General features: G+C 46.4%; 1 protein-coding gene across 1 annotated transcript; it reads left to right on the plus strand.

Moving 5' to 3' along the window:
- Positions 1 to 1014: 1014 nt before the first annotated feature.
- On the plus strand, positions 1015 to 25485 carry LOC6598460 (irregular chiasm C-roughest protein). The gene is made up of 8 exons (XM_026990420.1): positions 1015 to 1033; positions 9945 to 10057; positions 20870 to 21423; positions 21544 to 21744; positions 22473 to 22670; positions 23014 to 23116; positions 23202 to 23750; positions 23902 to 25485. Exons 3-8 carry the CDS (start codon positions 20878 to 20880, stop codon positions 24648 to 24650), a joined length of 2346 nt encoding a protein of 781 aa, XP_026846221.1. The 5' UTR covers positions 1015 to 1033; positions 9945 to 10057; positions 20870 to 20877; the 3' UTR covers positions 24651 to 25485.
- Positions 25486 to 27177: the final 1692 nt, after the last annotated feature.

The following is a 27177-nucleotide window of genomic DNA, read 5'->3' on the forward strand; positions in this document are numbered from 1 at the left end:
CAACGCAATTATGAGCCCAACCGAACAAATGGGCTATGGAGAGGTATGGACAACGAGGAAAAACAGCACAGCAACATTTAAGAGTCCCACGAACTCCACCTCACCGTGTTTGATCAACAATATGCCGTGATGGCCTACAAGTATGTTGAGCAAGAGGGTGAGCTCAGCCTTGCATGCGTTGTATTTTCTGGGTCGTTTGGCCTGTTGTCCATACCCTTTTTGTCATCAGCAACACGCGCTTGTTGCCGAGCAACATTTCCCAGCACCGGCAACATTTGCAGGCGGGCGGTTTTGAAAGCCGGCCTTGCCGCCCCAATGTATTTCGTATCTCAGAAATTTTTTGTTAGTGACATGGTCGAGACACGTCCATTCACGTTGTGGGCTGCGGGTGTATTCGAAATATATTCGTCGTGTTTATCGTGAAGCGTGAATTCTTTGCATGGAAACATTCGTGAATGAATATTCTTTTTTTGGAATAATAAATAAAAACCTAAGAAATAAATAAAAACAAGGGACAGCAGTGAGCAAAAGAACGAAAAAACTTCCTACTTGGATCAATGTGTGAAATTTTCAAAATATATTTGAACAAAAGTGGAAAGATTTCAACGAAAGAACGAACCTACAAAAGAGTTTGAGTGGCATAAACAAATGTGGCAAAGGCAAATGTCAGTTCAGTTCAGTGCAAAAAATAATTGAGTTTTTTTTATAATTTTTTTTTTATTTCTGGAAAAATTCAAATACACCCCAAAATAATAAAAAGAAAAGAAGAAGAAAAAATAAACAAGTGCAAAGCCAAAAAACGATTTTTTTGGTGTGGATTACCAGTGAAGGAAAGTGAAGTGATGGCTTAAATGGATTAAACATAAATAAGAAAACACACTGAGAGAAAGAAAGAGAGAGAGAGAGAGAGAGAGATATTATGCAGTGTCCAGATAAGTGCGCGATTGTTCCGGCACTAAGATCTATATAGTCCTAATCGTATATTGAAAAAACCGAATATCATTCGGGGAAAGGAACCCGTAATACGGCCACTGTGAGTAGCAATTGTGTTTTGTCTTTTATTTATGGCAATAGTATCCCAAAACCCCTACCCGGAATAAGCCGCACAATTTTTGGATATTTTGTTTTTTGCTTGGGAAAATGCTCTGGAAAATGCACTAATCCCCCACCAGTAGTTGCACCTCAACTTTGACCTTCTTGTGTTTGGTTTGGTTTTGTTGATTAAATACGGTTAGGGGCCCCAGCCCACCCACAGTTTCGGGCCTCTGACATTTTCCCTGTTTCGGTGGGTGGTGCACGAATGGAATGGGATTGGATGTTCCTTAGAATATTCGAAGAGATCCATGAATTACGAGATCCACGGTGTGCCAGTGATCGTGGCAGATATTTCTTTCCTTATGAGTGGATCCAAATCCAAATATATGTAGATTCTGTACGACAAACATTTACAATATTCCCTTTAAGAATTTTCAATAACAAAAAATGTACACGGTGTAGTCTCATTTGTTGTATTCTTAAATATTCAGCGATAATTGAAAATTGTGATCTGATTTCCTATTCACGTTTTACACTTTCCTCTGGGATAGATCTGGTTCTGGCCAGACCCTAATTGACTTTTTGTCCGTCTCTACCATTCCATCAGAGGCATCATTCCATCCCCCCCCCCCCCCCCCCACTCCCTTTTTCGTGGGGAAAAGCAAATGCTCTGCTTAGCTCTGCTCCAATCTGTTCATCTTTTGCTCTTCTGGCTTTTGCATGATTTATGATTGCCTCAAAACGATTATCATTCGTAGGCCATTTAGTAGAAAAAAGAATTATATAAATATATTAGAGCTTGGGGGGAAAAACAAGTTTTCCTCACTTAGTATTGTGTGCCTTCGATTTGCCTGGAGGCTGCAGTGTCAATGATGCCACTGCCACAGCCAGGGCCCAGAAGCACACTCCACACACACAGATAGACGGATGTACAGATACACAGATGCACAGAGGCTCGGATCTGTATCTCACAGATACACCGAAGCACACGCACCTGTCCCTTGTCATTACAAAAAAGGCAAGAAAAGTTTCATCTCTGGCTCTGGGCCTCGGTTCCGGGCTTCTGGGCTAACCTTTTCCTTGGCTCCAGCTCCAGCTCCAGCTCCAGCTTCTGATTCTTCACCTTTTTGCTGCTGCTGGTGCTTCTTGTTATGCCCTGTACTCACTGGGGTGCAAGGGTATGCTGTTCTCGCACAGCCCTTTCGAGCGTGGCATCGCATTGTATATATTTCATAATTTGCAACAGGGTATCCCCACAGTCGGGAGTCCAGCTGCCATTTATGGGTATATGGGTGTGTGTGTTGGGGTTTTTTGGATTTTATAATTTGCCCCAATTTGCTGGCATTGCAAATTGCTGAAAACGTCTGAAACAATCGACAGGCTGAGCGGGGGGAGGCAGGCGCAGGGGCAGGGGCAGAGGCAGGCCGACGGAAGTGCAACATGCTCATGTCGCAACTTGCTGTGGCTCTTGTTGTTGTTGTTGTTGTTGTTGTTTTTGCTGTAGATATTGATTGCCGGTGCAGAGGCAGAGGCAGAGGCAGAGGCAGGGACCTCCGCGTCCTTTTGCCTCCTCGATGGCAGTGGGGCATCGGCACCCAACATTTGTTGGATCGTTTTGACGCGTCCTCGTCAGCATGTCGAAACTTATTTTTCCTTTTCAATTTCAGCTTTCTTTCTTTTTGATTTTTGCTGCTGCTGCTGTTGCCGCTGCTGTTGTTGCCGCTGCTGCTGCTGCGGCTGTCGCTTTGTTAGTTCTTTGCATGCCACAAATTATGTTTCGGTGCTGCCGCTCGCCGCCTCACCTTGAGAGCTGTCAGCCTTTTTGACAGTTTCTGCTGTGGCGTTGCCACTGATTTGACTGGCGAAGGAGGCGCCCCATCATCCCCATTCCCCATTCCTCCTGGAGCCCTTTAGGTTGGGGGTTTTTTTTTTGGCTTGAGCCAAAAGCCATGATTGGCTGTCTTTTTATACAGTTTGCAACATTTTCTTTTTAAAAAATAATAAACACGATTTTTCCATTAAATGCAAGAAACCCTGTAGGACTAGTCGGAATCCATTCAAGCCCCTCAAAGTCCGCTACAGATGGGTCCATCGATCTGCATCCAACAGCTGTTTGGCCACTCATTTCTCAAGTCATCTCCAGCCAGAGACGATGCGAGACAGAGGCCGAGTGAAGAATGGAAAACAATTTATCCCTTGGTTAATTTGGTTAATTGAAGACAATTGAAAGCCGCTTTGCAGTTCATTAAGCCTCATCAGGCGATGAAAAGCGTCTTGCAGCCTCCCAGTCTCCAGCCTCCCAGCCTCCAGTCCCCAGCCATCAGCCTCCAGCCATCAGCCTTAGATCCATTCAGCCATCAGCTTCTTGTTTCTTCATTCTTTTCCATGACCTCCGTCCGTCCGTCCGTCCGTCCGCCCGCCCGTCCGCTCTTCCATGCTGCTTGTTGTCTTGTCGCCAGACTAATTAAAATATTTGCACTCAAATGCTTAAGCAATAAATATTTGTCAAGCTATCATCATTAGGAGCCCAGAGAGGGGGAGGTTGGAGCGGCTCTGATGGGGCATGCGGCCTGACCCCAAAAAATAAGTGGAGGCAAAAGAAGAAGCAGCAGCTGAAGAGCTCCACCACTTTGCACCAGGACGGGGGGGTACAAAATGGAAATGGAAAATGAAAATCTATGAGAGCGGCATTTTTAAAGTGCCTCCTCCCTCGTCCGACCCCGCACCCCGCACCAGCCCCCAGCCTGCTGCCTGCTGCCCCACTCTCCATCCCCCCCCATTCGGTTTGGCCTGCATTTTTGATGAGCTTTAATGGCGCCGCCTTAATGCAAGTGAAGCATACCGCACACACAGCCTTGCCCCTGCCCCTGCCCCTGCTCCAGCCGCTCATCGATACGTAGAGAGATCCCATCGAGAATGCCAATTAATAGTCATTGATGGGAAAAGTTGTACCAGAGCTCCAGGGCCAAGAGCCAAAGGAGATGGAGGAGGAGGAGATGGAGGAGGAGAAGTGTGCCGCCGGGTACCTCCTCAAGTCAATAAGTGACTCGAGGGGGGGAAGATTGCTCTTACGGCCCCGGCCATGTGTGATTCCGTTCCGGGCTTTTGATGGCCTCCCTTCCGCACCCTTCTCAGTCCCCTTTTCGGGGGTTGGCAGACGGCCCAAAAAAGAACAGGCCACGCGGAATGGGGACAAACATCAAATTAGTCTAAAAATCGCAGCGGTACAGGGCAAGGGAGTGCAGGGGGGAGGAAAGAAGAGATCCAGAAAGACTGGACTCAAATGGGCATAAAATTTCCTTATTGTCGGTCATTGAATGCCGCACAATAGTTTTGGAATGAGAGTCGAAGGCGAAAATTTATGCCATATGGCCTAGAAATTGGAATAGAATGAGGATTGTGGACAGGGACAGAGGGTGGGAAAGGGGGAGGGGGAGGGAAGATGGCAAAGGGAGGCAAGATTTGGGGAAGAATTGTTTGAAATGTGATATCAGGACCAGGGGACTCTGGAATACGAGATCTCATCGCCCCTCATTCCCCGAACGGGATCTGTTTTCGCATCTACCATCCTGTGGCAGCCGTTTTCATGCGGCAATTGAACTCTGAGTCAGGCCGAAAGAAAAGAAATTGAAAGAACTTATGAAAATGTTTTACAATATCCTTTTCATGTTATTACAAGTGTATGTCCTTGTCGTCAGCTTTGTCAAAATGTCTGGCAACGCTTCTACTTCCTGCGCTCTTCCTTCTTGCCCTATGCCTGCCCTCTGCCACATTTCTTTCGCTTCCAGTGCCCTCCCCCCCGCACCAGACCAAGAAGCTTCTTGGTGTGGAACATCTCTACTCCTCTGGGGCGTCGTCAAGTTCGCGCTGCGTTTGAATATGTCATTATACCCTGCCAGCGGGCGGGTATTATGATTTCCATCCGATGTTTGTCACAAGCAGCCAAAAGCCAAAGAGCTGTGGAAATAAAACCACCAAAGTCGATAGCCTATAGTTTTTCCATCATAGTTCCATCATAATCGGATGAAACATAGATTTGAGAATCGTTACCAAAAGACTATGAAAATATTTAATACATGCACAATTTATATTTTAAATCTATATTTGTACATTCAACAAATGGAATAGATTATTTAATTATTTATGATATGAAACATGAATCCGAGAGAGTATCAGAGTACTCGACCCTTTTTGTGACTGGTCTGCTCTCTCTCTGTCTCTGTCTCTGTCTCTCTGTCTCCACTTTCAGGAACAACAATGTTGACGCGTTGTCGTCGTTGTTGTTGCTGTTGCTGTTGCCGCGTGCAACCCTTCGCTCCTTTCCTTTCATTTTCCTCCTCCTTGGAATGAAAGAACGAAAGGAATGTATGCTGATGTGTGTGGGTGTGTGTGTGTGTGTGTGTGTGGGTGGATTGCCCGCCTGACGGAAGTGACAGTTGAACATTCATTCATTCATTCGCTCATTCATTCAGCAACCACTCACTCCTCCCCTCCCCATCCTGTCCTGTCCCTCCCTCCCTCGCTCGCTCGGGGAAAGGGGAAAAATCAAGCCAAAGCAGCGACCGAACAGTAACCATAAAGGAAAAGCTTGACGGGCCAGAAGTAAAGTGAAGCAGGCAACACACAGCACAAAAAAAAAACGAAAACGAAACGAAACGAAGCGAAAGAAGAAAATATCTACAAAAAATTTCTATGGCAATTTGGCTTCCGAATTTCAAGAGGGTGAAGGGTAGGGGTTCGAGATGAGCGCGTGATCGTACCAAAAAAACCTCATTAAAGATATATATATACAAAGAAAACCCTCTAAATCTCTAGGAAAAATCTCTAAATATTATTTCAAAATTTCTAAAGCAATGTAAGAAATAAACGAATTAGTTAATTAATTTGTCAATATATTTGTAGTCAATATTTTTTCATAAATGTGTCATAAATGCTATGGAAACGTTTTTTTCACCAATCTCAGGCTTTATCCCTATCCTTAAGAAAAGGTTTCTACCATAAAAATTACAATTTAGTAAATTTCGAGGGCAGGAGCCTATCTTTTCCATCATTATATGGCTCGTGAGTTATGTCTGGCTGCCATCTCTAAGCGCATCTCTCAAACTAGGAGCCGGAGGAGGAGCAGAAGGAGGGGCAAGAGGAGGAGCAGGAGTTGGAGTCAACCATGTGCGATGTCTTCGCCTTCGTCCGTCGCGCGACTCCCCGGCGGAAACACAACGCAATGACTGAACGGAAGTTTTTTGGAAGCGCATAAAATTATTATGGAGTCGTCTTCCACTTTTTTGCTCCTTTTTGTACGTTCTGCGCCTTCGTGGACGTGGACGCGGACGTGGCGCGTCAATTGCGGGTCCGAGAGTCCGGGGCTAGGGGAGACAGGACCTTCGTTGCGGCTCTGCTGGCACTTCATAGTCCCTGGCTGTCGCAGTCAGCTTTTTATGGCTCGACGAGCTCATGTCCTCCCTTGGATCCGCCGGCTGCCCCTCTCCTGCTGCCGGCGGAGACCTTTGTGAGAATTCACTTTAGTTTTTGGCAGTTACTGGGCGATTGGTTTAGTTTGTCTATCCGCCGTCCATGTCCGTGTCCATGTCCAGCCCTCCCTCACTCCATTTCTCCATCGTTCCTTCCCGCAGTCCCCTCTGCCCCTGGTTCATACTATTATTTTTATGCGCAAATTTAATATTTACATTTAGCCAAAGTGGATTTTGGTCTTCCACTTCCACTTCCACTTCTTCCTCCACTTGTCTATCGTTGACTCTATTTTCTTCGTCTCCGTCGCCGTCGCCGTCTCCGTCTCTGGCTACAGCATTTTTATCAACTGACAACTTCTGACCGCAGAATGTTCCCTCCAGCTCTGCTCCGTCAAAGATGTATCTACAAGATAAACAAGAACAAGCCCAGAAGAAGAAGCAGAAGAAAAAAATATAAAATGGCATTTAGATAAGCCGAAAAACTTTTCCCTCCGCCGCCTGCCCTCCAGGATAGGGGCTATACGAATGTGGGGTGGGGAAGGGGGGCCTGCCTGCATATGAAATATTTGTGGTCTTGTGTGGGGCCGAACAACTCTCACGAGAGGCCAGAGACCGACCGAGTATAGCCGGACACTCCGTTCCGGACGGAGGAATGAGATCGAATTTGCCGGAAAAGATCCCAGGCATGCAGGAAGCAAGGGCAGGCCGGGGAGCAAATCCCATTGAATTTCCCAGGAAAATCTTTCAATCTGATTGCAACAAAATTCCTTCATTGATTAGAGGAAACTTTTGTGGGGGCTCCATCACATTTTACATGTGCATCCGAAACAAAAACAAAAACAAACAAAATGTACAACAATGTTTTGCAAAAATAATCCCGATGATTGTTTTTGCACAGACAATCAATCAATTTAACCATCAATTATCGCCTCGATGGCAGGGCAGCCCATCGATATTAATTTACAATAACAATAAATGGAGAACTGTAATTATATTTTTACTTTTATTTTATTTTAGGCTGCCTTTTTTCTTTCTCTTGGGAATGCTTTAAAGCCTACAGTTTTTGGTTACATATTTTATTTATTCCACTTGGAATTTTCGAAACATTTATTTTTATTTAATTTTTTTTTTTTAATTTTATTATTTAATATTTTTATTGTTTTTTGTTATCATAATTTTTTTTATTATTTTTCTGTTAGTTTTTAATTTATATATATTTATATAAATTCGTTTCTGTGTTTATTACTATTATTTTTTATACGAATTTATTTGTTAATATCAGAATTATGTATACAAATTTTAATTCGTTTTTTCTTTCATTTTATTTTGGTTTATTATTTTGTATTACTATTTATTTAATTTATAATTTTGTTTCATAAAATATAAAAAGGAAACGAAGCGCACTCTGTCCAGTTGGTACGTGGGAGGAGGGGTTTCTAATGTCTCTAATAAATAATTCATCTATTTTTGTTTGTTTTTTTTTTTGGGCTATGAGTCACTATGCAGCCACCCCTGTAACCCCCCCACGCCCACGTCCACCCACTCCTCAAGGGTTCCAGCTGCCTTTGTGCTCTAGTTTAAGTTTCGATTTTGTTTGTTGTTCAGTTTTTACGAGTAAAACCGTATAGCCCGCCCTCGGACAACCCCCAAAAAAGCGGAAAAGCGAGCCCAATCGCAGTCCACCCTCTCCCCGTATGAGTCATGCAATTGTCTACCATCTGGAGGAACCCCCTCCTGGCTATCCCATCCCCCGTAGTGGAGGATTTTCCCTGGGTAAATCGTTAAATTAGCGCATTTTCGACAGCAGCTGACTCGGGATCTGGATCTGCCCGCTGCTGAGGGCGGGGGGTTTAGGAAACAGCTGACGTGGCAGCTAGGGGAGTCGTGCGGGGGTGGCTGGTTTCCCCCCGCTCTGTGTTGATTTCGATATTTTTATTTATTCCCATTTTGATACCCGGCCCAGCCCCCGCCCCTGCCACCGCTCCCGCTCCCGCTCCGGCTGCCGTTGAATTTGTAAAACATTTCCAAGTACACGAGCGACAAACAGGCAACCACTTAACGCTTGTTGCCACGTTCATCCATTTTGTAGCCCTGTCCTGCCATGTCCTGGAGTGCGTTTGCACCACCTCCTGCCCCACCAGCAGCGGGGGCAGCAGCTGGAAAAAGAGACAATCGCCTGATTCGGCTTTGGCTTTCCGTGCCACACACGTTTTGTACTTTTGTTTTTTCATTCATTCTGCTCCTGCTCGACTCGCTGGCTCTCTGTATATTTACTTTTATTGTGTTGCATGTTGTCCCTGTGTGTGTGTGTCGGAGACACAGACCCACACACACACACATACCTACATATATCTTTTCTAACCCTCGCACTGTCAGTGGCAGTGGCAGTGGCACTCCTGCTGCCTCCTTGGAAGGGCATGCAAAGGGAATAATCGGAGAGAACGTTCCATGAATCATGGCCTGCAGTCGGTCGCTCGGTCGGTCGCTCAGGTGTGTGACGAACAGGGTGGGGGTGGGGGTGGGGGGTAAAATAGGGGGGAACTAGCAACACACATATGTGCGGTTACACGGGGGGTTTGGGGTCTCATGCATGAATCAATTTCTCAATTTGTTGCAGGCCTTTGCAGGGCATCGGTAGTATGCACATGATACAGTGCGTACCGAAACTATCAGGCAGTTGCTACACTCCGATATTTGATAAATTGTTTTCTTCATTCGGTTGCCATCGTCTGCCCATTCGTAATCCGCATCTCATTCGGATACCTTTTCAATAAAAATGCCCTGGAGCACCATCGGAGCACTTCCCAAGTCCCACAGCCATTTCCTCCGTAATATATTTTCATTGCAACAATTACCGAAGATCATAATAGAAAATTAAGTAGAGGAAAGGACAGAGACAGAGACAAAGGTCCTTTCTCCAAAGAGGAACGACTGGCGTGGGGTAAAAGTTGCATAAAAATGTCGATTGTTGACTTTTTATGCGAAATATGCGTGATTCCCGACAAGTTTTTTGGGGCAGGATGAATGAATGGATGGGTGTACTGGGCTATGTACTGTGGGCAGGGGTACATTATGTCTAATAAACATTTTGTGCCCTATAAAAGAGCAATGAATGCGGAAGCCCATCGCTGCCAAACACGGGACCGTGCGTGTTTATGGCCGAAAGATGAAGACGAACGAACAGAGCAGCCATCAGCCAACAGCCAACAGCCAGAGGCCAAGCGGAACAACAGCAAAAACATAGCCAAAAACAAGTAGCAATAGGAACAACAATTAATATGTACACACACAAACACACATGAGAATCCAGCTATGAAAACAAAAAATAGCCAGAAGTCGAAACACAGACAGAGACACAGGCAGAGACACAGACACATCAGGAATCCGGAATCAGGAATTAAACTAATAATCTGACTTTTCCGCCTTGTGTTTTCCTTGCAGATCTCCAACGGAACGGCAGACGAAGCCCCAAAGAGAAAACAAAACAGAGAGAAAAACACCCAGAGAGGGGCAAACGCAACCCCAACCCCCACCCCAGCCCCCTTTGCACAAAGGTAAATCCATCTATAGGAATCCCAAAAGCTGCAAAAATGTTTAATAATGAGAGCATTTTTAGCTTCAGACATATTTTCCAAAAGTTAATGAAAGAAAATGAGTGAAGAATCCATACACTCAGAGAAATACAGCCATATTTAGGTTAAATTAAATTTGAATATTAAATAGAATTCACTTTGACTTTAATATAAATATTTGTAAAAGTATTTTGACTACGTCCCATATTTAATCTAATATTAAAACTAAAAAATAATTATATTTCATAATATTAGGAAATATATTTCAATTAAATATGAAATTTAATGTAATATATTTAATTTAAATCACACATTTTCCCATAATTCTTTTAATAATTTTCACTGGCAAACTATTCGATTTTCAGAGCTTTTTTTCTACAACTAATACTCTTTAAATCTTTCAAAATTCTTCTACGTGGATGATTTCTTGCTGGAGATTTCTCAGTACAAATATGGGGGTTGTAGCATTTTTGTTACGGTCATACGTGTGGCATTACACAATGTCGAAGCGAAGGCTTCGAGTCGAATAATAGTAGTAAAAAATACGAAAAAGAAGAAAAAAACAATTGTAAAACAAACTGCGAGAAAATAAAGACACAAAGAATAGCCCACGCCAAGCCCTTGACGAACCGAAATCAGTGTGGCAACCCTGTCCCCTGCTCCGCCTCGAGTTTCGCGTCCATAATAATTAGTTATAATCGGATTTGGTCGACATAGACATAGACATAGACACAGGCTGAAGGTGTCGCCAGTGGAAGTTGTTGTCGTTGTGGTGGCAGCAGCTTGTGGTGCATGTGGTGCAGCACACACAGAAAGATAGATACGGAGAGGTATAGAGGAGTGCGGAGTGCGGAGTGCGGAGTGGGGAAAGAACGCCCACACAACCCACCAATATAACGGTCGACCACAAAGCAATCAAACGAAAAGAAAAGCCTGACAACTCTGAGTGGGTCGCTGGAACCGAAATCGGATTCGGAATCGGGAAAACTGTATCTGTATCTGTATCTCAGACACTGCAACGGGTGGGTCTCTGTCTCTGTCGCTGCACCTTTTCCCTGTCTCTGTCTCTGTCTCTGGCTCTGGCTCTGTGTTCATTATTATTGCTCTTTTCTAACACGTTTCAATACGATGCGATTCGAGTCGAATCGAGTAGAGTCGCGTAGCGTCGCATCGCATCGCGTCGCGTCTCTAACTGAATGCACTAACTAAACCAAGTCGAAGTTTTTTTGTGGGGCCCCACACAGCAGAATGACAGAATGGGGGGAATCGAATGGAGTGGAGTGGAGTGGAGTGGGGAAACCCACCTGTATCTGTACGGTGAAAAAGGTCTCTTTTTTCTCGCATCTCGCATCTGGCTCTTATTTATTGAATTGATTTGTATTTGTGGATATTTCTTGTACGATTTAAAATAGGTTGTTTCTCCTCTCTCTCTCTCTTCTCTTCCCTTGCCTTCTCTTCTGTTGTGTTATCTTTCTTTTTCTGCTGTCCCGGACCCTGCACTTGCTGCAGTGTCATGTGGCTGGGTCTCTGGATGGATGGGGGACACTCGTATAACTCAATTAGCCGCATGAAGGCAGGGCCCCCAAAAACGGACAAAAGAATAACCCATTCAGAGCCACAGTCACAGCCACAGCCACAGATGAGGTAGCAGCCGGCCAAGATTGTTTATTCTTCTCGTTACGTTACGTTGCCCTGCTCGTTCTTTCGGCTTTTGGGGTACCCCAAACAGGTACCAGGGTACGCCAAAAACAACAAAAACAAGAAACACCAGTGACAGCTGTCAAGTGAAGATTTTACAGATTTCTGGTCAGGCAATTGTCGTTGTCGCAACGTTTGCTGCTGCATTTTGGGGCAGGCTTAGGTGGATGATAATTTGAAAGGAAAACACTAAGCATTTGAGCGTTAAACTATGGGAACTTTGTCAATGAATCTCAAATATATGGATGGGTATCGTCTAAGGAATACCCGGGATAATTAAATGAATAATCTTCTTAATCTACTAATACATTTCATCTTCTTACATATTACTATTTGGACTTTATTTTGGAAGGTCGTACAACTCCTTTCCCCAGCCAGGTTGTCTCAGATCATCCTCAGCTGTGGGCCCCGTTCCAGAAACACCTTTCGAGCTCGTGCTGGTCCGAAACTACTATTTCGACATCGACATTTTTCACTCTGTTTGCCAATCGCCTGGCTTCGACTCCGACTCCGACTCCGAGCCTAGCTCCGGCTTGGATTGGATCGATCTATGTCAAAGCGTCGGCCCACACGCTCCTCTCCGTCCGCTACGAATGGAAATAAAACGAAACGCAACGGAATGAAGTGAAATAATAATAAAAGAAAAAAACACGCTTGGATGTGTGTGGGCGAGCTTGGACTTGGAATGGAGCTCGAATGGAGCATAAAATATGTTAATAAGGCTTAAAGTTATACAAATCTCTGACTCTCGGCCAAAAGTCGCCGGAACAGGCATAGGCACAGGCAGAGCCACAGGCACAGGCACGGGCATAGGCACAGATCGCTTGTAATACAAAACCATAAACATGAATTTGAAAAAAATGCTAAAATAAAGTGGAGAAGCCGAAGTCGAAGTCGAAGTCGAACGGGGAACCCAAAACCAAAACCCAAAACCGAACCTGTAGCTGATGCCGATGCCGAACCCACAATCACAAGACAGACCCCAAATACTGTTCAAGAGACGACAGCTGCTGGCCTGGTCTGGCCTGACTGCCCCTCTTCTGAGAGCCGCTTCTCTTTGTCATTGTTGCAGTGACAGTGTATCTTAGAGCATCAGAGTATCTTTTCTTGGCCTGGCTTAATTTCCTGCTGCCGCCGCCGCTGCCGCTGCCCGACCTCAACTTGTTCTGCCCTTGCCTTTTGTTGCTGTCGCGGCACACAGCACACACATCTTCTTCGGGCCCGAAACCCCGGACACCCAAAAAAAAAGAAGAACAACACAAAAAACCAACCACGAAATCAGTTAAGTTCAGGTGTTCAATTTACTGATTGAAATTCAGCTTCGATGTGGCCAAGCAACTTTCATTGTGGCTCTGACTCTCCCCAATCTCCGAGCCCCAATCCACAGTCCCCCCCTCCAATACCACAGACCCCGTGATACAACCACCACTCGTACGAGTGTACATATAGACCTTTTCCTGCTCGTCTGTCATCATTTTCTCTTATGATTTTATTTGGAGTTTGGGCTGCTGCTGGGCACTGCGACTGCCACTGGGAGCGATGGCTGTCCGTCCGTTTGTCTGGCTGTCTTCTACATCTATGGGTTCGTTTCATAATTTTATGCCCGGCCATGTCAGGAATTATGTTAGAATTATGCTAATGAGAGTCAGATCGATTCCAGATGCTTTAATTATACACGGTTAACAAGTTTTTCTTAGTTTCTTCTGCCTTCCGTCGTCGTCTTATCCCCTGTCCGAGCTGAAGCTGCAAGACTTGATGAATAACTTAACTGGTCGTCGCCGGGCAATGCTCGGTCATGATATGATAGCCATGCTAACCGTGTTAGCCAACACTGGTGGGGGGTTCGGGAGACGGAGGGCCTTGTCTCGAATTGATTCAAAATTAAATTGATTAAACTTATGAAATCTGAGCTGCGATCGAGTCATGTTTTGGCATCATTAATCTTTTATGCGTTTTTGGAACGGAGTTTCCGAGAGACTGTTGAAAAGAGTGTTTAACAGTGCTGCAAAACAACTAATTACAAAAAACTTCAACATCCATGAATGTTTAAATTATGACTCAAGTTAAGAGTTGCCATCCAGATCTATAGTGTTGATTAAGTGATGACTGTTATAAGGTGTTAGCCAACATTGAAAAACATAACTCTTTAAATTCCTTACTAAGTCTATACCTCAATCATAGAAAGATTATCTACTACATTTCATTTCCTGCATTATCCAACACTGTCCCGTTTACAACCAGAAGAGCTCTTCATTTATAGATCAACTAATTTATCAGCTGTGACTGTATTCTGTACATTTGATTAAAAAAATGTATGGTGCTATTCAAGTGAAGACTACATTATAGTCATTATAGTTAGTCAACACTGGAAAACATAATTGCTTAAACTCAATCCTTAACCACTCTTCGTATCTGTTACTTCAATCCTTTAGAGATTATCTAATACAAAATAATTTTTTTTTTAAATTCCTGCCTTAACCAACACTGTCCGGCTGAAAAGCTCTCTTGAAACTTGTTTCTGTGGAATAGTGACTCTCCTCTCTCCTTTTTAACTGTGTTGGCGCCCCCCATTGATTGAGTTCCTCTGGAAGGATGAGAACGATGACCTTTTTATCTGGCGTTTACTGTTGTGTTAACTTTTGCTGACTTTGTAGTCCTTGTAAGGACTTCGGCCCCGAGGTTCCTCTGAATGGCTCTGAGTGTGTCTGTGAGTGTGCGTGTGTGTGTGGGCCATTAATAGGCGATTTAAGTTTATTTTTTGGCCGTTGCCTTTTTATTGACACTGGACCCGGGCTCGGGCTCGGTCTCGGGCTCGGTCTCGGGCTCTCTGTGATCCCGGTACTCCATTTAGCCGGGCTTTTGCCTTGGGGCCCACACATACACACAAACAAACACACATACACACAGACGCACTTGGGCTCCTTTTGGCCTCTTAATCAGCCGGGGATGCAGAAGAGGACGATGCGCCCCAAATTGAATCCCTCGAAGCCATCATTGTTCGGCCTCATCCTCTTTGGCTGCTCTTCGTCCGTTTCCTCTTCCTTTGGATCTGCCTTCGGCTTTGGCTTGGCTTTCTCCTTTTGCCACTTAGCCGTTGCCTTTTAGTTGATTTGTTCGAGCAAACAAATTGTCAACAGAATCACCGAGAAGGGGGTCCCTCTCCTTGGAGCAGGGCCCCAAAAGGAGATACGGTCAAAAGGCGAGAGGCCGGGAGGCCGGGAGGCAGGAAGACTGGGCAGACACAGACTAACGCACAAATTGATTTTAATTGTTAGGCATTCCCTTTTTTAATTGTCCTAATCTCTGCCGAACTCTGGGTCCTGGCCGACCAATATCCTTTATGCCGTTTCCCTTCCCCTCCGCACTCCCCACTCCCTGTATCCCTTTCGGCTCTTCCGTTTGTTGCCATTTTCATTTTGTCAGCACAAGTCCTTTAAGTAGCCTTGCACGTACTTCTCCCCAATTTTTTCTGCCCCGCTTCCTCTTTCTTTTTGGTGAAGGGTTAACCGGTCCCCGAAGAGCAGTCCAGCCATGGCTGTTGCATGTGTGTGTGTGTGTGTGTGCGAGGGAAAGAGAAAGGAAGTGGCATTTAGAGTGAGACAGATTGAGGCATCCTCGTTGCGGCTTTCAAGTACAGTCGACACTTTAACTGGCAGTTAAAGTTGGAGCCTGCAGAGCCAGATGGGAGCATCGAATACACATACAATATGTGTGTATATGACAGTATCTGACCGACTTACCTGTTGGCTAAAAACAGACAGTGGCTTCTGATAGGTGGACCATAAGTTCAGCTAAGTTGAGAGTTCAAATCTACTGCCTGCTATACGGACAAATATTATGACACTCTCGGCTCGATTCGATACTCGCGACTTTTCGAATAGGATTCGCACACGCACACTTCAACACTGTGCTGTGCCTGCTGTCTGTGACACACACACTCGTATGCGTATAGCTTTCGTCAATCGTCAATCGTCAATAAAGATTGATCGTTATCCCGCCGGCAAGCAACTGTTTTGCAGACAAAAGCTGATTGCTTCGCCTTTTCCCAAGATAATACCCGCTTGATGCCGCAATCCGGCACTTTAGAGGCGCCCCCCTTCCTCTGGTCTGCGCTCCGAGCAGCCGCCAAATGCCAATCACTGGGAAAACAACAAGCAACAAAAAAGAAGGAATATAACAAAAAAAAAAAAAAAAAAACATTTCCGTTCCATGCGCTTTCCGCTCCAGTTTTCAATTTTCGCTGGCGTTCGGTTCGCCCGTCGCTCGATGTTCGATGCTGGATACTGGCTGGCAGACCAGACCCAGATACAGATACAGTAATTATTTTCAGGCGACGCTTATCACACATAAATCTCGGGGCCGTGGCTGAAGCTCTGTAGCTCTGTAGCTCTGTAGCTGTGGCTCTGCTCGAAATCCAATCGATACGGCAGCCCCAGCAGGGGGACCGGGCACCGGGCACCGGGCACAGCGCTTCAGGAGATTGTTGCTTGTTTTGTCAGGCAGACAGCGGCGGCGGCGGCGACGGCGGCGACGGCGGCAGCAACTTCCCTCGGCCAGTGGGCTTCCTTTTGCGAGCATGCAACTCTTGGCAGCTGCCTCAGAGGGGCAGCCATCGCTCCCCATCTCCATCTCCATCGCCATCTCCATCTCTGTCCATTGCCGACGCTGACCACAAGAAGCTGTGGGGCAGCTGTGCAGCTGCAGCATGCGTGGCATGGCAGCATCCTTTAATGCCAGTCTGAGGCATCTGTTGTGATATTTATAGTTGCAACTGGAAAATGGTAACTGGAAACTGGAAACTGGGGAACAGGTGCTAAGGCAACGCCCGACTGCACCATCTAGAGACGGTCCAGCGATCCCAGTCAGGGCATGGATCGTGTCACGCAGAGAGCCACTCCTGCTCCTGCAGCATCTCTGCAGCCACCGATCCGATCCGATCCGATAGCTGGGGCTAATGACGATACTTCCCCTTCTCCAAACCAGTTTCCACGATACATCCATCCATCCGCACTTATTATCGTCAGTTCTGTTCGGTTCGGCTCGGCTCGATTCGGCTCGCTTCGCCTCGACTCGCCTCGGACTGCAGTGCTCTTCGGGTGGGTTCGGTTCGGTTTGGTTCGGTTTATTAGATGCAAGCTGCAGCGGATGTTCAGCTTCCTTCGACGACCAGAGAAGACTTTTGTCATTTACAGTTTATCTTGTGCTTTCGCCGCCTCTCCCTCTCCCTCTCCCTATGCCTGCCTCCCTCTCTCTCTCCACGTTAGTCGCACTCCTAGGCACGTCGAGAGTGGCTCTCATAAATCAATAAAGAAAGGCCCACCTGGTACAAATAACTTTGAAAAATTTATATTGAACTGAACACTCGTCCCCTCCCCACCCCTCCCTCCATCCACCATCCTCCCCGACTTGGACTTGGGCAAAAGTTTTTCGGCATTCGCCGACCCCTCCCCAGCCCCAGCCTCAGCCTCAGCCACAGCAGGTGGGCCGAGGCCCAGAGAGGAGAGGCCCCCCCACAACTTGAGTTTCAGTTTTTTGTTTGAGTTTTAGAGAGAGAAAAGCGGGGAGGGGCCAGGCGATAGGGGTGGGGGGAGGGGGCCAATTGCAGCTGCTACTGCTTTGGCTTCCAGGCTTGGCTTCATCTCTCCAGCTACTGTGCATGGACCTGGCCAATGAGTGGAGTGATTTGTTTTGTTAGCCAGGGCCCACTCACAGTCCGTCTGCAGACCACACCGAGCCCCTGTCGGACGGTGACCTATATGAAATGGCCTGGAAAGAGCAAAAGGAGTGAAAGGATGGAGCAGTTTTGCCTAAAGTCTCCAAATGTTTCTGGCCCTGAGATGGCTCTTTAAAGCAGACAGCCACTGCCTTGAAAAATCACCCAGCACCCAATCATCATTCGGTGGTAATTTCCATCGAAAAAAAGATAATCAATTTCCCCCCGCCGCCGACGGCTAAGAGCCGATAGTTGAGCCGCTTTCCCAGCCACAGCCTACTCCCTCTCCCTCTGCACCTCTTCAAGCCCAAGCCCAAGCCCAAGAGCCGATGAAACCGAATCTTTATCGCCCATAAAGAAGAGTGAGAGAGAGCAGCAAAAAGAAAACTCTGCACCGATGGACCTAGCGTGTCTATAATCGCCTTTAATTACCTAACCAAACGCAGCGTCATCAGTCCACCCCAGCCCCAGCCACAGCCACAGCCACAGCCCCAAACCCAATCTCAATCCCGATCCCAGCAACAGCAACAGCATCGGATAGATCCCTAGAATCAACTGCCCCGGCACCTGGCATCTGGCATCTGGCACCACCATTTCCATCTTTCCATCATCATCATCATCATCATCATCTTCTCCAGTCGGGGTTTCTCTCCCACAGCCTCATGTGGATTTGGATGCCAGCTCTAATTTCGAGTCATTTCCAGGCCCCTCCCTTTAGGTTCCGTTTTGGGGGGCTCTGTGCCGGAGCGGAAGCTCGCTAATCTTTTGCCTCCGTTTGCATCTTTTTTGGGTTATTTTTTACGGACCTTCGCTCTGTGCACCTTCAATGCTGCTCTTCTTCTCGTCTTCTTCTTCTTTTTTTTTATTTTCTGTTATAATTTTGTTTAATTTCTGTGCATGTGTGTGTGTGTGTGTGTGTGTGCGTGTGAGGGGCGCCAATTTCCGTATAAATGCAATAAAAAGAAATAATAGCGTACAAGAAAACGAAATTAGTCGAAAGGCCCTACCACTGACGGAAGCGAACCACAAAGAAACGAAATAGAAAAACCTAAACTCCACAGAATATACAGAAATAGAGAAATACAGAGCGAAAATAAACTAAAAAAAAAGAAACAGAAACAGAAATAGAAATAGTAAAATAGTAGTTACAGGAAAACAACAGCAACAGCCACAACGAAAGAAAAAATGCGTGAGAAAATTCAAGTGGAGCCAGCACCTGTAGAGAAGACGACGACAGCTACCGAAAGGGACGCACTACTTGTACACTCAGAGAAAAATAGTCACATATTTAAATTTCATATTCGGTTTCTAAAAATACAAAAACAGTGAATTTAAATACGACTTAAACAAAAATATATTCAAGATTTATTTATTTGAAATTATTATAAACTTCGATTAAATTATTTGAAATATGAAATATATTTATATTATCTATTGTGCATACATTTTTAAATCCAAAAGTAAATATTCGATTCTCAGGTCTTTTTTCTCTGCGTGTACTAGCAGGTGTGGGGGCGGGTCTTCCCCGGGCTCCTCGGGCTTAAATAAATACGGTAGGGCAGGGCAGGGCCGGGCAGGGCACGGTAGTGCCGGTTGATTGGTTGAGATTGTGCTTCATACGATATATTGTAGCTGCAATTTATTAAGCAAATCTCCCAAATGGCACTCGAGTAGAGCTCAGCGTTTTGCTGGAGCTAAAGGTGGAGCTGTATGTGGAGCGGTGGAGCTCTAGTCAGTGGAAGTGGAAGTGGAAATGGAAGTGAGTGGCAGAATGGTGAGAACATGCTCTCAGATTGAGTTACGGACAGGGCGATGAAACAGAGTGGTGTGGATAGATGTTACTGGGATTATGGATAGACAAATATATAGTATAAGCCTGTCAACAGAATTTTTGGTTGGATCTGGCCTGAAGCACAAGGCTCTATATTTTTGCTTTCGCTTTCCATTGGCTTTCCCCCCCTCAACCACTTTCCAGGCCTCTTCTTGGAGTGGTTCAGCCGCACAGACCAAACGGAACCCTTAGCCTCTATTCGGCACCCCCGTGGCCTGGAGTACCTACCCTCCCCACCGCCCTCTTCCTGCCATCGTTTTCCCCCCACTTTCGGTTCGTTAGAACATTTTCATATCTGTGTTTTTGTGTGGTTTTAATACTCGTGTTTTACATACCATACATAGCCATTCTTTGCTGAATATTTACCAAGATTTTTACACATCGTAAACCCGTTTTCCTCTCGGCTTGAGCCTTCTTGCGGTGGCGTCCGCTCTGAAGGAGCACTCCTGCTCCTATTTCTTTGCTCCCCCCTCCGAGCAGCTGCTTTGACTAATTTGAATGTAATTCGCTTTGGCGCTCACGTACTCCGGGCCGGGCCCTGCCCTGTCGAGAGCCGAGTCCGCCGGATGGCTTGAAGAAACATGAATAAAACCAAATAAAATGCGAATGAAAATAAAAATGAGTATTAAAAAAGACACGCGCGCTAACAGCAAACCAAACCGAACCAAACCGAACCGAAAACATAAACAGAAAAAAACAGCAAAAACAGCAAACGGCGCACACAATAAACGCAATAATAAGTAATAAGACCCTGAAGCAATTGTTCCGTTTCCCCAACAAATTTGTCCAACAAAACGCGCGAAACGCGATAAAAAAAAAAACATACAGAAAGAAACCCCCAACAAAGGGGTATAAAAAGGCACAACAAACAAACAAATAGATAGATATGTGAACAAGAAGAAAAGACAATTTTGTGTGTGTTTTGTTTGTGTTTGTGGTGGGTCTTAAAGGCGCCAGCTCAAGGCTCGAGCAAACTGGGTTCCGGTTTTCATAATAATAATCGCTTGATGATTGCCAAAAATGCAACAAAATCAAGCGATTCGCTTCAAGCTGCAAGCCCAATCCGCTACAGAGATATCAAGGCTAAATGAAAGCAACAGTCCCCCCCATCCATCCGCAATGAATCCATGCGATAGAGAATGCATTGCATATCTGGCCATCTGGCGTGCCGTATACGTTATAGATCGTTCGAAAAAATATAAAAAAGAAATAAGAATGTTGTATTCCTGCACGTGGAGAAAAAAGCCCTGAAATTTTAAATATTTCTGCCATTAATTTATTTTACATAAATATTCAAATAATTGATTTAAATATATTTGATTTATAAAAACAAAAAACTATTAAAATACAGGAAAAATTTCGTGCTCACATTCAAATGAATGAATATGATTTAAGCAGAATTATGTACATATATTTTGGCATGCAATGGTGGAAGTTTCTATGGAAATCGCCATACAGCACCTTAAAACTCCATAGTAAACTTTAAGGAGAAAACCCAGTGAACCCTAACTAAACCGCAATCGCATTTGTGCCTCCCTTCTGTCTGTTGCAGCCACTCGGATGACGCAACGGAGGAGACATCAGCCGCCCACGATGCAGACACTCGCGATGATGCTGCCGGTGCTGCTGCTGGTGTTGACGTCAGTGACGGTCCTGCCGGCCCATGCCTCGCCTTTTACGAGCTATCAGAATCAGCGATTCGCCATGGAGCCGCAGGACCAGACGGCCGTGGTGGGGGCACGCGTTACGTTGCCCTGCCGCGTCATCAACAAGCAGGGCACCCTCCAATGGACCAAGGACGACTTCGGGCTGGGCACCTCCCGCGATCTGAGCGGCTTCGAGCGGTACGCGATGGTTGGCAGCGACGAGGAGGGCGACTACTCGCTGGACATATACCCGGTGATGCTGGACGACGATGCCCGGTACCAGTGTCAAGTGAGTCCCGGCCCCGAGGGACAGCCGGCCATCCGGTCGACATTTGCGGGCCTGACAGTGCTGGTGCCGCCGGAGGCACCGAAAATTACCCAGGGCGATGTCATCTATGCCACCGAGGATCGCAAGGTGGAGATTGAGTGCATCTCTGTGGGCGGGAAGCCCGCAGCTGAGGTGAGTCGTCCTGCTGTTCGGGAGGCAGCAGAAGTCAAGCCGCATATGTGCATAGTCGAAACGTTGCTCTAACCTGCCACACACACCTTCCGCTTTCTATTCCTGCCTCGTTCCCCGCAGATTACATGGATTGATGGACTGGGCAACGTGCTAACGGATAACATTGAGTACACGGTGATACCGCTGCCCGATCTGCGCCGCTACACGGCCAAGTCGGTGCTCCGGCTCACACCGAAAAAGGAGCACCACAACACGAATTTCACGTGCCAGGCACAGAACACGGCCGACCGCACCTATCGCTCGGCGAAAATACGTGTCGAGGTAAGCGAAAACCAAACGAACCCCGAATTCCAGACCCAGACTCAGCCCCAGACCCAAACCAAACCAAAGCAAAGCAATGCTGTCCACACAGACAGACAGGGGAGGCCAGGCCCCCTCTCCGCCCACCCCAGGACATTGCAGTTTTCTGCATGTCCGAGAGGGGGAGAGACCTGCACCTGAGCCTGAACCTGGGCCTGGTGATGAGGCTGCCTTATCTATGGACGCTGACGCGTCGCAGTCAACGCTCTGACTGGGCTATGGGTATGGCTATGGCTCTTTGGCTCTGAGCCTACTATCAATTTTACGTGATGCGGAGGCCGATTTATGCAGCCCGAACCCAGGAGCACAGAATGGCACACTGAATGGGGCTTTTGTGTTGGACATGGACATGGACACTGACGGGCTAATTCATGCTCAAGCATAAAGGCGAAGGCCATCAGGCCATCCAGTCATCATCTCGCATCTCCCATCAGGGTGTGAAATTGAGGCATGGCATGGTCCAGGCCAAACAAAAGGCCCCATCAGCAGGCCCCCAACTTGTCGTAGTGTTGAGTGTCAGGTGTGTGCACAGCTGACAAATCCCTGACGAAGATGTCAAACCCAAAAGAAGGGACATCAGTGCTAGCCCTCGAGCTCTCGAGCCCTCAAGTGTGTGTGGGATTGATTGACTTAACCCCAAAAACTAACGTCATCTTCGATTTTCTCTCGTTTCTTTCTGTCCATCACAGGTTAAGTACGCGCCCAAAGTCAAGGTGAATGTGTTGGGAGGAGGCCCGACTGGTGGCTCCTCTATGGGAACCCACCAACGGATTGTGGAGCATGCCCAGGTGCGACTCGAGTGCCGGGCAGATGCCAATCCCAGCGATGTCCGTTATCGCTGGTACATCAACGACGAACCAATTATAGGCGGTCAAAAAACTGAGATGGTAAGTGGCGCTCCCATGGTTCCTCGGTGACCGGTGACGGTGCCTGGTCTTGGTCTTGGTCAACATTCCAGAAGCGAGGCGCATAATTAGAGCAACTATTGCGATAAAAATGCCTGCCTGTTGCCTGCTGCCTGCTGCTGTGTTGTATAATGTTACTCAAGACCAGGACGGGGACGGGAACGGGAACGGGGACGGATGGCAATTATAGGAACCAGTTAGGCCTGGACCGGAAAGGCCTAACGTTCCCACAATTTGCTAGCCAGCTAGCCAGCTAGATGGCTGCCTGTGGAGCTCTCTATTAACCAGATCTCCCCCCCTTCTCGTATTCCGTTTCACTTTGCAGATCATACGCAATGTGACGCGCAAGTTCCACGATGCCATTGTCAAGTGCGAGGTGCAGAATTCCGTGGGCAAGAGCGAGGATAGCGAGACCCTGGACATAAGCTGTAAGTAGAGCTCTATATCAGACAGAGGCCCACATGAAACCTCATCAACCCCATCCCCATCCCCATCGCCATACACCAACAACAGATGCCCCCAGCTTCCGGCAACGTCCCCAATCCCTGGAGGCGGACATCGGCAGCGTAGTGTCCCTCAGCTGCGAGGTGGACAGCAATCCCCAGCCGGACATTGTCTGGATCCAGCATCCCAGCGACCGCGTTGTCGGCACCAGCACCAACCTCACCTTCAGCGTGAGCAACGAGACGGCCGGACGCTACTACTGCAAGGTGAATGTGCCCGGCTATGCGGAGATCTCAGCGGATGCCTATGTCTACCTGAAGGGATCCCCATCGATCGGCTCCCAGCGGACGCAGTACGGCCTGGTGGGGGACACCGCACGCATCGAGTGCTTTGCCAGCAGTGTGCCCCGGGCCCGTCATGTCTCGTGGACGTTCAACGGACAGGAGATCAGCTCAGAGTCTGGCCATGACTACTCCATTCTGGTGGACGCCGTGCCCGGCGGGGTCAAGAGCACGCTCATCATCCGGGACAGCCAGGCCTACCACTACGGGAAGTACAACTGCACTGTCGTCAACGACTACGGCAACGACGTGGCCGAGATACAGCTGCAAGCCAAGAGTGAGTACCAAGACCTTTGCCTCTTTGCCTGCCCAAGGAATTATAGTTACCATAGATCAGAAATAATACCATATTTATGAACATATTTATTCCGTTACTCATGCTGCATCTGTTTCCCCTTTCCGCTGACTCTCTTCCCTTTCCATCACAGAGAGCGTTTCCCTTTTAGTGACAATTGTGGGTGGAGCATCGGCCTTGGTCTTCCTGGTGGTCCTCATTATCCTCCTGGTGATGTACTTGAAGTGCAAGAATCGCACCAAACTGCCGCCCGCCGATGTGATCAGCGAGCATCAGATCACCAAGAACGGAGGAGTCAGCTGCAAGATGGAGCCAGGCGATCGCACCTCCAACTACAGCGACCTCAAGGTGGACATCTCCGGCGGATATGTGCCCTATGGCGACTACACCACCCACTACAGCCCACCGCCCCAGTATCTGACAACGTGCTCCACCAAGTCCAATGGCAGCTCCACCATCCTTCAGAACAATCACCAGAACCAGCTGCAGCTTCAGCAGCAGCAGAGCCACCAGCAACACCAGCACCACCAGCAGCAGCAGCAGCAGAGCCACCAGGCACCGCACCACCAGCCACCAGCCGGCCAGAGCCTGCCCATGACCTTCCTCACCAACAGCAGCGGGGGCAGTCTGACGGGTAGCATCATCGGATCCCGGGAGATACGCCAGGAGAATGGTCTGCCCAGTCTGCAGTCGACGACGGCCTCTGTGGTGAGCTCCTCGCCCAATGGCAGCTGCAGCAACCAGAGCACTGCCACCACCACCCACGTGGTGGTGCCCAGCTCGATGGCCTTGAGCGTGGATCCGCGGTACAGCGCCATCTACGGTAATCCCTATTTGCGCTCTTCCAACTCCTCGCTGCTGCCGCCCCCCACAGCGGTCTAAGCGATCGAGTAGTTCGATCGAGCAGCCCACTCGAAGACTGATCTCAAGGGACACGGGACACGGGACAAGGGCTACGCTCTGCACTGCTCCTGGCCTGTCCTGGATCGTTCAATGGGGTAAGATTGGGGCGTCCGCGCCATTGGAAGATTTTCAGCAACCAAAAATTCGAATCGAGTAACGAGTAACTTAAAGATTTAGCTTAGAAAGAGCTCACACACACACACATCTGATCGTAATTGTATGACTAGGCTTAGGTAAACCAAAACCCCCCCTGGCATCCAGATCCTTCGTTTTCTAATCGGTATCCTGCCTAGCCCACTGGAAAATAATGGAATGTACTTTAGCTTTAGCAGAGGGAATGATCTTTTTCGAAGCCGTAGTGTGCTTTCTGCTTCGGTTTTCCAATCTAGGCTAAGCGCAGTTCTATCTAAACAGAGACTAAGCTTCAAAGAATCAGTGTTAGGCATTTACAACTATCGAAGGAAAGAGAGAGAGAGGGAGAGTGTTAAGAAACGCCTTAAAAAAATACATTAACTGTTGGCTGCAGGGGCACCTGTTGAGTTTTCCGCGCAGCGAAGGGATTAACGGCACTGCGAGGGCATTTGTTAAGGGTTCATCATTTAATGCCATTTGGAAATGAAGATGGAATAATAATCAAACACAAATCTTTTAGATATACCTACCGATAAATTTATCTTTGTGTTTTTCCACCTACATATTTACCAGCTTTCCTGGTATTTCACTTCAATCTTTCACTTCAATCTTTCACTTCTTTACCAATATCTTTTGCCTATATGATCTACTTCATATGATCTATCTTTTATCTATTAGCTTAAGCATGAAATTATCTCAGTTGGTTTCTATCTGGCTGCTCCTTCGACCCAATAATAATAGTTTTAACCATTTCCATGCCTTAAACAAATGCCTAGGAAGTGCCACAAAAAAAAATCAACAATATATACGAGTATATATAAAAATATAGAGAAGCAGAAACAAAATTCAATTATATATGTTTAAATGGATTTATATAATCTAAATATATATAGAAATACAGACAGACAGTAGTTCAGTTGAATGGATAGTATTTAAGGGAAAAAATATGCCAAAGTACCTGATAGTATTTAAGTCGAGAGCCAGCCGAGACCCTGACACTGCGCTCTCATCAATTAAATTTAAAAAAAAAAAAACAATTTAAATTTATTAATATAATTTGTAATATTTTTTTTTTGGAGCTATAACTAAACGTATGAAGATAAGTATTTCGATATAAGGATATGCCGATAGAGAATATACAAATGATAGATGTTAGATCTTCGACAGTCGCCTTAACTTATGACACGCCCACACACTCTCGAGACAGCGCCCATGCTAGCAGCAACTAAGAGATAGAGGATAGAACATGTATTCAATTCGTCAGTTCAATTGTTCTAAGTGTACTTCTAAGTGTATAACGGTCTAATTATCCTAGTTGTAGCTTAAACAAACACACACACCCACACACATCTACATAATGATATACCTAAATATATATATATATATATATACATAGATATAGCTATACATACATAGTATTTACATTCATACATACTATATATACAAACAATTTTTTTGCATAGACCCTAAGCATTATATTTTGATAAATGAACAATTCGAAGTAATCATCCAGCAGACGTGTATAATTCTTGTATTTCTTGTAATTCCTGCAATTCCTGTAATTCCCGTTGCCCCAAGTTCAGTTTAGTTTCTCTATATTTATCATAGATCCGTGTATTTGTGGATATCGCGCTTGTCAATTAAGCGACAAACAAATATAAGTGTTTTTACCTATACAGAATGCAAATTATAAAAACAAATAAGCTAAAAACAACAAAACAAAAACAATAAAACACACACACACAAAGTTAAACACGAAAAAAATTAAATAAAATGTATTGAAAAAAAAAACAGAACCAAGTGGGGAAAATCATTCGGAATTTGACATCAAAGCGCGCGGCCAACAGCAACAAATGGCTGTCGGGTAGTCCCCAAGTCCAAAGACAAATAAGCGGGAAAAACATTTTTAATTTGAACCAGGACATGGGCAGGGATATAGACAGGACACACAGGCCGGACCGGACCGGACTTGGCCGGAAAGGGAGTTGAGTTGGCCTGGCCATGGCCAACTGTCGAGCAAACTGCAAAAAGCCAAAAATCAAACAAACAAAAGTGAAATTAAAATGTTGGCAGGCCACCAGCAGCACCACCACCACCGCACCATGTGTGTTAATTTATGGCCAGTCGGAGTCGAACTTCCAGCTCTCTCTCCCTCGGAGTTGGTGGGTCAGAGTTGACAATGCAAACAAACGGCTCGCTAAGCTCGACTAAAAATGCTTAATGAGAGTGCGTAAGGGTGGCTCTGTGCCACCCGGCGCCACCCACAGAGCCACCCCACTCGGCCACCAAGCCCCCCGCTCTCGGGGCCGAGAGTTGGCCGCAAGAAATTCTGCGGCTGTGGCAACAAAGTCGCGCACGACGCCCATTAAACTAA

The sequence above is a fragment of the Drosophila persimilis genome, unplaced genomic scaffold, assembly GCF_003286085.1.
Source record: "Drosophila persimilis strain 14011-0111.01,24,50 unplaced genomic scaffold, DperRS2 tig00000579-arrow-pilon, whole genome shotgun sequence".
Classification (NCBI taxonomy): domain Eukaryota; kingdom Metazoa; phylum Arthropoda; class Insecta; order Diptera; family Drosophilidae; genus Drosophila; species Drosophila persimilis.